Consider the following 13,858-nt stretch of genomic DNA (forward strand, 5'->3'; position numbering starts at 1 on the left):
ATGACACAAAGAACTACTGAGTCATTCTACATCAGTCAAAACAGGCAACCTGCTGATTATTGGAAAATTCTGAGGGCACACAAAAACACACACACACATGACCAAGGTTCAACACAGTGTACCCAATTAGATGAGGTTGGGTTCAAATGTGACTGGACACTGGTGTGTCCTGCATGTATACCTACTGTACAGGTCAAAGCAGGGTATATATATATATGTGTACTTGTGCAGGGAAGCAGACAGTCAGTCTCGGAGGATCAACACAGCAGCTGCAAAGACTTCATCACCATGAGGGTCATTAATATCGTAAGTGGCTACGCTTTCATTTTTGGTGTATGGTATGTATCTATGTAAACATGTTTTTGGCACTCTGTTATTTTAAACCCAGGGTCCAGACCCATCTCTGGCATATCGGCCGAACTTGGAGAAGAATGAAAACAAAGAGAAGGAAGACTACAGGAACTTTGAGGTAAGCATTTAAAGCCTGTCTTCAGGAGACATCACTTCATTTAAGGCTAAAGGGGCAAACAAAGACGTACAACTTTTATAGGGTTTTAGTTATGTATAGAGTCTATTTGAACTGATGAGCAGCAATTTCCGAGTGAGATTTGGTTCTACCACCTGAAACGGGCACAGCTCTTCGTCTCTTCCCTGATTCTCCAATCAATACCATATCAACTTCCTCACACATAATCATCTTTTCATTTGAAGAAACTCAGTGATTGAAATGTTCTGTTGTCGGCAGGGGTAAGGGGCGCTTCACCCCTCTTTAGCCTGCACTGATCACCTTCCCTCCAGCATTTAGCAAAATGTGCTGTATTGCTAAGTGAGTGTTGGTAACTTTTGACAGAAATGCAGATGTGGCAGACGGCTGATATTGTTGGTCGCTACAAAAAAGCTAAAACTGCCTTTTTGTCATATTGATTCAACACAGGGTTCTGAGTCTTTATTTAATATAAGTAGGATGTTGTAAGAGACTTGATCTGTGTTTTAGACTGGAAGCCTCATTGACCGAGTCTTCAGGACGTATAAGTTGATGCACACCAACCAAACCCTGGACTTTGTAAAGAAAAAGGTGAGATCTGGAAACTTAACTTCTGATCACAGACCTGCTCAGAGATGTTTTGTTTAGTGAATTTCTGTTTTACTCTAGAAACCCAAGTGATCGTGTCAGACTGAGCCGACAGATATCAAGTCTTCTAAAGTGAAGGCTGCAGGCGATGGGCCAATAGATGTCCTGTCTGTACTTAACCTCGGTTCAAATACCTCATTTTCATTTAGTTAGACCAGGTAGAATAGTAGAATATGAGTGGTGACTTTTTTTTTTTTGTTTAAAAAATCTCAGGGGCTTAAACTGAGTAAACATGAAGTTATCCAAACTGATTCCAGATAAACCTGAGTTTTCTATCCCTTAAAATTATCTGGGAAATATTTTTTTCTGGGCTTTTCTTGCAAGTTTTAGAGAGAACTGCCCCCCCTCCCCCAGTAACAACATGACTCTCACCTCCCTGCAGCACTGTGAGTGGACCGGCTGCACCCACAGTCAGATGGGGATACTGGACGCCGTCATGTCCCTGGACCAGGTGGTGGATGAGTCTGACCCTGACGTGGACTTCCCCAACTCCTTTCACGCCTTCCAGACCGCAGAAGGCATCCGCGAAGCCCACCCTGACAAAGGTACCACACAGGGAGAGACAGACAAACACACAAATACTCGTTGTACAAGCATTTTTGGTAAATAACTATTAATATTCACTGTCCCTCCTCCAGACTGGTTCCACTTGGTGGGTCTGATTCATGATGTCGGGAAGATCATGGCTCTTTGGGATGAACCTCAGGTAAGAGACAGGTTCTGCAGAGGAAAAGCTAGATTCGCAGCCTCACTGAGGAATAGTTGTTTTCCAACATTTACGTAATGCGATGTTTCATCTTTTCAAAACTTTCACTGGCACTTTTATTTCTCTTCTTAGATCATTTTTGTCTGTTTATATGACGCACATTAAGTTTAGTTAAAATAATATGTTTACGTATAAAGATATGAAAAACATTTTACAGAAGAAACAATTCAGAAAAGATGTGCATTTATGTTCACATTTTGCATAAAAGAAATTCTTAATCAAAGTTCTATTTATTTATTTATTTTTATTTATAGTTATACAAAACAAAGTTTCAGTATATCTTTTTTTACTTCTATCTATTGGTATGGCAAAAAACAAGAACCCTTTGAGATTTTAAAATCTAAATAAAATATATGGACACATGTAACCCATTGTACTCTGTGTGTGTGTCTGTGTTCTCTGCAGTGGGCTGTAGTGGGCGACACCTTCCCTGTGGGATGCAAGTACCAAAACTCCATTGTGTTCAGAGACAACACCTTCCTCGAAAACCCAGACGACAAAGATCCCAGCTACAGGTTCGTACTCTCATGTTCCCTTATCAAGGTTATTAATCGCAGTTTGATGGTTAACTTTGTTCATTTAAATATGCACTTTGCAGTAAGCCCTATTGTCCTATTCTTAAATAAATACAGTAATGTTGAGCTAAAGATTCTCACATTCTCTCTGATCATTTAGTTAGTTTAGGAAAAGGAAAAAGCAAAGATTGAAACACAATAATCCATCAGTTATAATGTGTTTCAGCTCTACCACCATCAATACCATGCATTGACAAGTTATTTAATGATTAAGGAGTTGATTTGTTTTTCCTCTCTTCAGCACTGAATATGGGATCTATGAACCAAACTGTGGGCTGGACAAAGTCCTCATGTCCTGGGGCCATGATGGTACGAGAAATCATTGCATTCTCTCTCTCACTCCCTCACTCTCTCATTGCTGCTCCCTTCATCTCTATCAGACATTTTCTTATGCATTATTTCTTTAAAGTTTAAGGACAGAGGATGTTGAACCTTATTAAGGCAGATTACACAAATTGTGAATATGGGCTATACAAATAAAATTGTATTGATTAAATCACTCTTTCACTCATACACACACCATTGCAGTCCCCCCAAAAATGCCTGAATTATTTTTCATCAAGATCCATGAGTTATTCAATGCGAAAACACCCCATCTCATAATGTTAAACTAGGAAAAGAAACATCCTGGTTCCACCTCCTGACCTGGAGCCACATCAAAATTGAATGGGTTCTTCCTTGACTCCTTCCACCAAGTTCCCTGGTACCTCGGAGGTAAAAAGATGTGTACTCCCATTGACGTGCCCGTTTATCTTTAACATTGTTTGCCTTCCTGTGTTGTCCTCAGAGTATCTCTACAGAGTTCTGAAGTTCAACAAGTGCCAGATACCAGAGGAGGTGAGTCACCCTTTACCTTGAATCACTATTGAAAAGTTTTAGGTCATTAACTTCACACTTGGTGCACAAACAGGAGTGAAAGCTGGTTATTCTTGTCATTCTTACGTAAAGAATAAATATCAAATTACAAATTACAGTCCTCAGCGGCAGTGCTCACAGGCTCAGTTCTGTCTTCAGGGTCTGTACATGATCCGGTTCCACTCATTCTACCCCTGGCACTCCCACGGGGACTACATGCATCTCTGCAACGACAAAGACCTGAGTATGATCCCCTGGGTCCAAGAGTTCAAGTGAGTATCCTCCCGTTTCATATTCAAATGATCCTAGTCACAGTTCTGACCCGACGCTGGACTTTCATATCCTCTCCACAGCAAATTTGACCTGTACACAAAGACCACCGACATGCCCGATGTTGACAAGCTGAAGAGCTACTACCAGTCTCTGATCGACAAGTACTGTCCTGGAATACTGAAGTGGTGAAACAGACGACAGCGATCTCGATGAAAACGATATGCTTTATATATATATATATATATAAAAAATACTATAGCTGGGCTTATTGTTATCACAGAATATATCCTGAGCAACTGTATATTTTATCTTGTGCACACAGACAAGTTCTGAAAATGAAACTGGTGTATATGTAACCTCATTACGACACATTTTCAATAAAAACTTTAAAGAATAACTTTTATTACTTTGCATTTTCATCTTCTAAAAAATACATTTTTTAAGTGCTGAATATTGTGTGAATATTTCATCTTGAATACTGAGAGTGCGAAAAGGCACAGTGGTGTGAAAATAAGGAAAAGGTGCAGAGTTGCTTTTCAAAGTTCTGTGCATACAGCAGTAGAGGCAAGGGACAAACACAGAACGTGCACACACCCAGACATACACAAACACAACAACACATGTGCAACTACACTTTACACAAACAGAAGACAGAGTGGCACAGTAACATGAACTAATCAGAACCAGTCTAACCAGTATAATTCAAATTCAGTGTTTCTACTTTGATTCCACATGATTTGATCTGCTGAATCACTTTCCCTTTGAAAGTTGAGCAATCCAACGAGGGAAGTTTTAAAATGTGTGAACTGTAACATGACATCTGTTGAATGAAAACCAATGACCCACAGGGATTAGGTGACTGGTTTGTAGACAACTGATTTACAAACACTGTACTGCAGGAAGTTGCAGGTGAAAGACGGTAAATAATTTTTTTTCTGTATATTAGCTTATTGGGAAATAAAAATAAGCATAGAATGAAAATAATTTCTTTGGTCATTTTGGAAACATTTTATCAAGGCAGGTGGTGATAGTAGTCATTACCTGAAACTTTATCAAAACTTTTCCTTTTGGACGATCTCATCTTTCCCTTTATCCTCCTCCTCCTCCTCCTCCTCCTCCTCCTCCTCCTCCTCACCCTCTTCGTCATCACCAACATGGTCCTTCTCTTCTTCACTGTGCTCTTCTTCGTCTTCCTCCTCCTTATGATCATCAGAATTTCCTGTATGATCGTTCACAGTCTCAGCCTCATAAGTAAGTGGGGTCTCTTTGTTCCTGTTTAGCAATCCCTGGAGAAGACAGAGGGTGGCGCTGCAGGCAATGAGGGTCCAGATGAGTATGTGGGCAGGAACTCCTCTGACCTGAGAGCGCACCCACCTCACTGCCTGGGCAATGGTCCTGTTGGACATGGGACGTGGTGGCGATTTGTCCTACAGACAAATTAAAAACGTTTCAATAAAGCAGGAAAAGTGTCATTTCTTTCACATGTTTTCCAAAGTTTCTAATGAAAAATGTATCATAGATAAAACAGAGAAAAGAGATTTTAAGAGGCATTTACCTTGAGTCCGTACTGATTGAGCATGCTCTCCAGGTCCGTGTGGCCCAGGTGCACTGTGGGATAGAATTCTTCATCATAGACCCTCCTCCACCAGCGCTGTGGGTAAGAACTGCCAACAAAGATCAGCCAAAGAGTTAATGTCCTGTTTTTAGGTGAAGGTTTGTGTTGTTTTATTATGAAAAGACTGAAACCACAACATCATGTCAAGTAGGAAGCGGGATAACAATAAAGTAAGTACAATAAATATCAAACATTGTGTGATATTCACATAATAAAGAATGTACTTACAACTTTTTTTGTATGTTTACTGAGGTCATGTTTGCACAGTAAAAAATGTATCAAACTTGAAAAATGCCTCCGTAAGATAAAATAAGATACTTTAGGTTTGATCCCTTGCAAGGGAAATTCAATGTGACGCAGCAGCACATAAAAAGTAGCAGCACAAGGGTATATGTAAGAAATAAAATAATGGAAACAGAATCTAGAAAAAATGTAATATTATATACAATGACAACATACAATACCTAAAAATGATTCATTTTAAATAATTTCAAAACAGCACCAAAACTGTGATAAATCATGTTAGTAGTTGTGTATTGGCTTATAATTTGCGAGTAATATTTCCCAGTGTGTTGACTGCGAGCTTTCTGTGCAACACTCTGAGACAGAGGGAGAAGGACAGAGAGAAAGAGAGAGAGGGCACTAACCCATCAGCTTTGGGTTGAGTGAACCAGTATCTGTAGCGATGAGCTCGGACGTAGGCAGGAGGCTGCTGGTGGAACGGATACTGAGACACATCCGTCTGAATCAACTCGATCACTGCAGACACACAAAACGTTTTATCAAAACCCAATTAGTGAATGACAAAGCACCGGCTGTGACATCACAGTAAGGGTGTTGGCAAAAAAAAAAAAGCTAATCGGGTCTAAAATCGGCCCAATTATCCTCTTACTCTATTATCTCCCCTTCCATAGAGCAAGAACAGACATTCAGGGTGAGGAGTGGGAATGAAAAAGGAAACATTCTCCCTGTTTCAAGTCTGTGAACCATCATTAAAGCTGCTGTTTTAAAAAAGGTAAAAAAGGTTTCTTAGTGTTGCTTTGACATCCATACACAGTAGTGCTGTAGATTTCTGTCCTATTTGATTCAGAGATGAATCTCTTTTGAAAGACTGAAGGGAGACAGAGCATTAACATGAACTGCAGTACTCCGAGGGATCATACCATCTCTCTTTCCCTGCAGCAGTCTGTACATGAGGCTGGTGAACCATGGAGCCTGTGTGTGAGGCCCAAGGGCCGCAAACCACATCTGCCAGTCCAACCTGGGCTGGTGAGGCGTCACCACAGCGGGAGGTGCACTTAGGTTCCCGGGCTTATACATGAACTCAATCTCCTAGAAGGGAAAAAAAGAAAAAACTATATATAAACAGCTTGGAAGAATTTGTATTGCACAATTACAGATCTTGGGAAACTAGAAGCATCTTATACAACAAGTTTACATTAATGAATCAATTCACAGACATAGTTAGGGCCAGTTTAAACCATCAGGATTTGTTTCCTCTCACCGTCCACGTGATTCCATCATGGCTTCCCTCGATGACCACTTCTGGCCGCCCGCCAACACCTGTCATTCTTCTGAAGAGGCCGTACGAGTTGACCAGCTGGTAGCGATCCACAAGCTCATAGGTCCGACGCACTCCTGGCCACAACCTGGCATGAGAGTCATGCTCCATATAGGTGTAGGGCACCTGAAACAGAAAAGGTCACGAGAGTCATAACGTGACGCCACATGAGAGAAAACACTGATAATCTGACTTGCTCCAATACAAAGATAGCAGAATTTCAGTGAGTACTTATATAGGGACTTATACTGACTTATACTAAACTTCCAGCAGCACTCACCAGACTGACAGTGAACATGGCAGCAGCAGCAGCAGCGATCACAGTCCACTGCACGGTGCCACAAAACCTCTTCAGGAAACCAGAGACGCATGCACACCTGCAAAATCACATCGGGTAAATCATTTTTGTAGTGCTAATTTACATCAACACATTTTCTATAAATAAAAAAGCAACTCCACACCAGGAAAGACTTACCTGAACATCGCTGTTATCATTTCCCAGGTGAGAGAGAGAACCCCAATCCAGATAGAGGGGATTGTGACAGTCTTCAGAAACTGGTTAAACTGGTGATATGTGACTGCTGTGAAGACAAAAAAACAAAAATGTCAACAAATACAACTGCTAATGCAAATCGCTTCTGTAAACACAAACACATGCCATAGACTGTATATAAATATGGACAACATGACAGTTCGAAATGCAAAGCTAATTCATCTTGATCGCCCCATGGCGGCTGGCTGTGGCGAAGGTCATAAACTCTGTCCCCCGGATCGGACATGGACTCAACTGAAAAGTCTGAGTTTAAAAGATTTATCCAAAGAGGTTTTTTGTCATTTTAGGTACCTCTTATCACATTGATGCATCTTCGAGTGACACCTCAGGTAAGTTTGGTTTTAATTATTTGATGTAATAAAAACAGGGTGAAACGTCATGATTGACAGTTGAGACCTACTCGAGATTGGTCAAGTGGGTGTATGGGCGGGACCTTGATGCTTGCAGCTCAACTCCGGAATCACTAGCCCTAAGAGCGTAAAATGTCAGCTCCCTTATCTGGGATATTTTAGCTTAATTTTTGCAGTAAGGGAGGAAGAGGAAACGCGTTGTCCATCTTAATACAGGGTCTACGTTTGACACCCACAACTCAATACCTGTCCTGGAGGAGATGGCATTCTTCGCGGTATCCATCTTCAGATCAAAGCATATAATTGATCCAAAGACTATGAGGGACCAAACTGCCAGTTCCACCAGATAACACAGCCACGACCACAGTCTGGACTCTGATCAGAGCGAGGGGAAAAAAGAAAGGGTGATTCTCTGGTAAGTAAACGACACCAGAACGGACAAACTAAACTATGAATTAGCAGTTAAATACTTTTTCTGATCATAATTTGTAGGCGCTGGTCGGGGTTAAATATAATAACATGTGCTTAAAAGTGTTTCTGGATTTAAAACATAGATATTATTAAAGTAATCCTTAGCAGCTGACGAACAACTGATAGAAACATTGATTTTCTTCCAAATTTGAAGCCTGCGTATGCGTACATAAATATACATGTGTTTAATCATACTATTGTTGTCGGTCGTGTCTGCCCTGCGTAGCCAGAATAGTACATGCTGATCATCCAGCAGTGACAGGCTGAGCGCCAACGTCAGCAGGTTGAAGAAGTTGTAGTTTCCGGACAAGATGATGAGCGCCTGCAGCAGCACCTGCACAAGGCAGACAAAGAGGAAACAGATCAAACAATATGCTGAAAACAACGATGAGGCGATTTGAGGAGGACATCAGTTTTATAAGCAAAACCTGTTAATTGTAGACTTAAGACAGTGTGAAGAATGTCTAGATGTATTAATAACCACTGTGCAACGATTAAGTTTGGTATAATTCAAGAAGTAAACCTGAAGCTGATAACTCAATTTCAAGAAGGAAAACAAAAGTAGAAAAATCATAAAACTTCAAAAAGGAGCATTTGAATTTCTACCCACCTGCAAGTAAAAAGAGCCGAGTCTGAGCCGACGTAGAGGACTGAAGAACAAAAAAGGTACAGCGATCTCGATGACAAAGGTTCCCACCACGCTGAACTTCTGCCACCACACGGGCAAATGGTGGGCAAACCAGGCCAGAGGAGTGGGAATACACTGAGTCTCATAGTGATACGTCAAAGCTATTCATCACAAGGAAAAACACACAATGGAAATTCATTCATTGCCAGAAGTAAATAAAAGGCCGCAAAGATTAATATCAGTGACAGTGACACTGAGATGTTGTAGGAGGGGTTGAACTGCAGGTTTTATCTGTATGGAATTTCTTTACAGTATAATTTACGTCTATGTTATATCAAAAACGTGCCTGGAACCAGTTTGCCCTCTTCTCCTTACAAATCACATATATATGACAAAAATTGAACTCAATGCAGAGAATTACACTAACCTGTCAGGCCCCACCACGTGGGACAGCGCGATGTGAGCTTCACCACACCAGAGGCAAACATGAGCCGGAAGAGAAGCCAGCGGGTCAGCCAGAAGGTCACGCGATCGTGCTCCCTGACCCCTCGTGACCCTCGGATTATTGTCAGTGGAGCAACAAGGATACAGAGGAACCCGGTCTCTAGGAGCAGGTTGTCCCTGTTGAAAGAGCAGAGGGAAACAAACGTGTGTGGGGTGGTATTTAAAACCGTCTTGGGCTCCTTCTTCCAACTACTATTCATACAAGCAATGTGTATATACACATAGGTGCTATAAACATCAATAAATTATATTTTTTTATCATAAAGTCCATAACCCTTACCACTGGAAGTAGAGGAACACCTGGCCCACCTGAAACAAACAATGAACAATTTGATGAGGAAGAGCATGACAACTGGAAACATTGTGGAGGAAAGAAAAACCAAGTACTGCTGATATAACTTCACCTGGTACATGGACAGGTACAAGGCCCAGAGGCAGAAAAAAACCACGCTGTCTCGCAGAGCCTCCACCAGCATGGCGGCGAGGCTCAGCGCCGCCCCGATGAGACACAGCAGCTCCATGGCAGTGTGTGTGTCCAGGCCGAGCCGAGGTCCGAGCCACAGCAGGGTGGGAGAGGACAGCAGCTGCTCGTCGAGGGTCTTACCGCTGTATGGCAGCTGCCAACGAGCCGGCAACAGCCCATCGTTACCATAGAGACCTGGAAATAAACATGTAAACCACGTTAAATATCGCGTCATATGGTAAAAAGGTGTTGTGTCACTAATGTCAGAAAAGCTTCAGTGCTACAAAGGCAGCAAGTTGCAGGAAATCTACTGAACAGTTTAACGCTGTCCTTCTAAAAGGTATTCGGACTCATCAGTGTTCAAATAGCTTCAGATGCTCGTTTAATCTGTTTTTCAGTCAGCAGGGAAGCTTGTAGCTAAAAAGACATTTCAAATCAAAAGAATTCATTCAACAAATTGTGTACAAAACAATGGAATAGGGCTGCAGCTCCAAACTATTGTCATTTTAGATTAATCTGCTTTTAATTAATTAGTTTTTTAAGGTTAATAGTTTGTTCTACAAGTCTGTGAGAAAATGACAAAAAGCCTCCATCAAAACTCAGCAGAGCCAAACGCCACATCCTCAATGCCTTCTTCATCCCAATACCCCAAAACGGCTGCTTACAACAATAAAAGACAATTACGAGCAAAAACGTGTCATTCGAGAGGCTGTAATCAGAGAAGATTTGTCAAGTAGTTGTCAATTGTTTTCCTAATCGATGAATGGACTAGTCTTTTCAACCCTGTGTGGGAAGGCAAAGCATTTATGTGTTCAAATATTCATGTGCTAGTTCCTGTATTCTATAGAATATATACAATGAAAACCACATAATGTCATTCATCTCCAAATCCATTCAATGGCAGCTGCAGACAGGAAATACATGTGTGGCATGAAATGAAATAAACTGAATTAAAGAAAACTATTGTAATTAGTATTATTATATATGTACCAAAGGCTGCTTTAAAGATTTAGGAAACGAGGATGAAAATAAAAAAATAACCAAATGACTGAGAATAATACAAGTGATCCAAACATAAAGTGTTTCCTCCAGCACATGGGTGTGTGCGTCCGGGTTCAGCCGCACCCGGACTTAGGTGGTTGTATTGATGCTGTGGTAACACATCCGTCATCAGTGTACGTGTGTACAGCCTGTTTACAGCAGGCGGAGTCTCTCGGGCTCAGCAGCTCGTTGAGCAGGAGAAAGTTCAACTTCCAGGCGGAAGAAAGTGGAACGGTGAGCGCAGCTAACAAGCTAACACACACACAGTGGGTTGTAGTGGGAGTTAGCTCACTCACCTGGTATCTGCACATACAGGGACACAAAGGCGGCCAAATAGATGAGCGACATGCTCCAGAGGAACATGCGCCTCGGTAGGACTATTTCCCCCATATCTGGACCGAGCTGCTAACCCGAAACGCGGCTGTGTTCCCCGCTGACTTCCCGCTGCCTGGTGCCTACGAGCCGAGCGGGATTTAACGTAGCCGACGGCGGGCGGACACGTAGCCATGAACGGCAAGTGAAGTTCACCCGTACGACCTTAAGATGTCGCTGTCGTTCGTTATGGCCATTATGCTGCATTCAAGCTGCACCGGAAGAAACAAACATAGGTTGACAAAAATGAAACTCCCGTTCAATTTAATACTTAATGAAAGTAAATTTAAAGATTTTTGGAGGATAACTGTTAATCTAATTGTATCCTGACAATATATATATATTATGGTACTTTGATTAATTTGAGCAGTACAGTTTATTCACAGTTGCACATTTAAAAAATACAATTTCATTATTTCAATTTGTATGAATGAGTTGAAAGTAAAATATGTAAAAATGAAAATACCTAATTTATACACACAGACTGTATATACGTTTAACACGACAATATGGAATATTTCCAGACTAGACCCTTGTCTTTCCTTCTATATAGTAGGGGGTCCCTGCTCCATCAGTTTGGGGGTCCTTGGCCTGAAAAACGTTGAAGACCCCTGCTTTAGGCAGTATTTCAAGATGCCCCGGGATCGACTTGGAAAGGAGGACTGGGTTAACATCAAGTGGCAGCCTGGCAAGATAACCCACACCTTCCAGAAAGATGGCGCCAGTTGTGGGATCTATGTAATTTTTGTGATAAATAAAACAGATTGTTTGGCTGTGTAAGATCATACTCTGTACATGTGTTGTTTTGACATCCGTACAGATGGCCAAGATGACGGTGAAGGAATTTCCTAACATACTACAGATGTTTCACATTGATGCATCAAAGCAATCTCTTCAAAATCTAAGAAGAGATATAGCAGATGACATTCTGAAAGGATCAGGTATTGTTCGAAAATTTTTAAATAATTATGTTGAACACTTCCTACAAATTAAACAGTAATCTACTCGTATTGTTTAGTTTTCTCAGTTTCAAAGGATGAGTACTGTTCCTTCTGTGGAAATGAGGACCTGCCCAAAACTGCTGATGATGCTGTTTGGGTGAGACTTAATGTTGAATTTTTTTAACACATCAATAGATAATCTAAATAGTGGATAATCTGTAGATAATCTGTAGCAAAATTCTAGGAATAACATTAAAGTAATACAATTTTGTGTACTTTTATGCATTACAAGTTTCCTAAACATTTTCTTAATTGGTTTTAATGTATTTATCCCAATGTAGATTCAGTGTGGAACGTGTACAAGATGGTTTCACACGCAGTTCCTTTGAATGACAGCAGCACGAATACCAAACAAAGACACACCTTGGTATTGTGAGTTTTGCAACAGCCCTAACTAAAGAGGCTGTCAGGGAGTTTGGCTAACTTCTACCAGATAAAGGAGGTTTGGATCTGGAAATCGTAGGGATCCAAAACTGTTGAAAATGCAAGAATCTTGCAATTTTAACTACTACCATGATGGTATTAGTGCACTTATAAAATGCATGTCAGGTAAAGACCAGCTACAAGTGATATCAAACAGGCACAAGTGAAGCTCAAGTTTGTTAAAACAAGGATGAAGGGAAGCAGTAATAAAATTACAAAGCTCGTGCAACAGAAATAAGTTTCCATAATTTCCATGTCCATAGTTTTTTATTTTTTTAGTCTTGATACAATCTCAAGTATTTATTTCCATACACATAAAAGTACTCACCTTTGTAATCTTTTTTTATGTTTTACTGTCAGTTACTTTTGTTGAATGAATAACTCAAGTTAATCTTTGAAATGGTGTGTTTCATTGCCTTAAGAGCCAGGCAGTCACAACAGAACTATTGATGGCTTTTCTTTTCATGAATGAGTAAAGTATATTTTTATTCAGACAAATACACCATAAAAAAACGTCATAGGTTCCCAGTTCCACCAGTTTGACTGAATAACAATCTACTTTATACCAATATCACTTGAAATCCTCAACACAAAGAGAATTGGACAACACCAGTTAAAAGTGATTCTATATGATCTCGCTTATTGGTCATAAAAACAAATGGAACTTCACAACAAATTTTTTCGATAAGATTTTTTTATTGTGGGACTATAATGCAACAATAAACTGTTCAGCGTGAAACCCACTTTTCAACCACTGACCCCTGGGAAGGGCTCCTACACCAAACGTTCAGCCTTCTCAGAAGAAGTAGTTTAGATGGATAAAATGGATTATGTGTTTGAGTCATTACTGTACGTCAATTCATGAAAATATGAAATAAAATTTGATTCTGGTTTGTGGAAAGCAAATATGGCACCTTCTTACATGGCTTCAATGTTGAATAGATTCTGGTTAAAATTAAACAAAATTCTCCTTGTGTTTGACGTGTAGTTGGTGCCAATACACTTTCTTAAACAATTTTGAGACCATTAAAACGGAATTTTTTTCCCCAAACTAAGTATTGTAGCATAGCCAGCAGGAGACACTGGGCCTGTGGCTTGATTTTGGTGAGAACATACAGTATTACAGTGAAGTTATTGAATAATATTCATAATAAATATTTCCCAAAATTATGCAAAACCACATTTTCCCAAACTAAGTACTGTAGCATAGCCAGCAGCAGACGCTGGACATGTGACATTATTTTGGTGAGAATATACATTATAACAGTGAAGTTA

At 40.5% G+C, this 13,858-nt stretch overlaps 2 protein-coding genes and 1 long non-coding RNA gene across 3 annotated transcripts; 2 read left to right on the forward strand and 1 right to left on the reverse strand.

Annotated features, from left to right (window-relative positions):
* Window positions 1-145: 145 nt before the first annotated feature.
* miox (myo-inositol oxygenase) lies at window positions 146-4,007 on the forward strand. The gene is made up of 11 exons (XM_034587232.1): window positions 146-306; window positions 389-469; window positions 995-1,075; window positions 1,515-1,677; window positions 1,771-1,838; window positions 2,304-2,413; window positions 2,715-2,782; window positions 3,261-3,310; window positions 3,488-3,600; window positions 3,682-3,828; window positions 3,865-4,007. Exons 1-10 carry the CDS (start codon window positions 289-291, stop codon window positions 3,788-3,790), a joined length of 861 nt encoding a protein of 286 aa, XP_034443123.1. The 5' UTR covers window positions 146-288; the 3' UTR covers window positions 3,791-3,828; window positions 3,865-4,007.
* lmf2a (lipase maturation factor 2a) lies at window positions 3,984-11,305 on the reverse strand. The gene is made up of 14 exons (XM_034587229.1): window positions 11,084-11,305; window positions 9,688-9,941; window positions 9,564-9,592; window positions 9,207-9,400; window positions 8,762-8,940; window positions 8,347-8,485; window positions 7,927-8,055; window positions 7,253-7,358; window positions 7,058-7,154; window positions 6,721-6,903; window positions 6,380-6,548; window positions 5,864-5,975; window positions 5,157-5,265; window positions 3,984-5,028 (listed from the first exon to the last, which is right to left on the reverse strand). The coding sequence occupies exons 1-14, from the start codon at window positions 11,175-11,177 to the stop codon at window positions 4,654-4,656; spliced, it is 2,169 nt and encodes a 722-aa protein (XP_034443120.1). The 5' UTR covers window positions 11,178-11,305; the 3' UTR covers window positions 3,984-4,653.
* A 696-nt stretch (window positions 11,306-12,001) lies between these two features.
* On the forward strand, window positions 12,002-13,097 carry LOC117762705. The gene is made up of 3 exons (XR_004614047.1): window positions 12,002-12,100; window positions 12,187-12,257; window positions 12,442-13,097. It is a non-coding gene; the product is annotated as an uncharacterized LOC117762705 (long non-coding RNA).
* The last annotated feature ends 761 nt before the right edge of the window (window positions 13,098-13,858 follow it).

This window comes from Hippoglossus hippoglossus, chromosome 6, assembly GCF_009819705.1.
Source record: "Hippoglossus hippoglossus isolate fHipHip1 chromosome 6, fHipHip1.pri, whole genome shotgun sequence".
Taxonomy (NCBI): domain Eukaryota; kingdom Metazoa; phylum Chordata; class Actinopteri; order Pleuronectiformes; family Pleuronectidae; genus Hippoglossus; species Hippoglossus hippoglossus.

Bases quoted from the DNA above. Each gene is read 5' to 3' on its own strand.
- miox (XM_034587232.1), top strand. The intron at 1,839-2,303 runs GTAAGAGACAGG...TGTTCTCTGCAG, and splicing joins CTCTTTGGGATGAACCTCAG to TGGGCTGTAGTGGGCGACAC. The intron at 3,601-3,681 runs GTGAGTATCCTC...TCCTCTCCACAG, and splicing joins CCCTGGGTCCAAGAGTTCAA to CAAATTTGACCTGTACACAA.
- lmf2a (XM_034587229.1), bottom strand. From the start codon at position 11,177: ATGGGGGAAATAGTCCTACCGAGGCGCATGTTCCTCTGGAGCATGTCG. The intron at 7,155-7,252 runs GTAAGTCTTTCC...GTGATTTTGCAG, and splicing joins ATGATAACAGCGATGTTCAG to GTGTGCATGCGTCTCTGGTT. The intron at 5,976-6,379 runs GTATGATCCCTC...GTGTGTCTGCAG, and splicing joins GCTGCAGGGAAAGAGAGATG to TGATCGAGTTGATTCAGACG.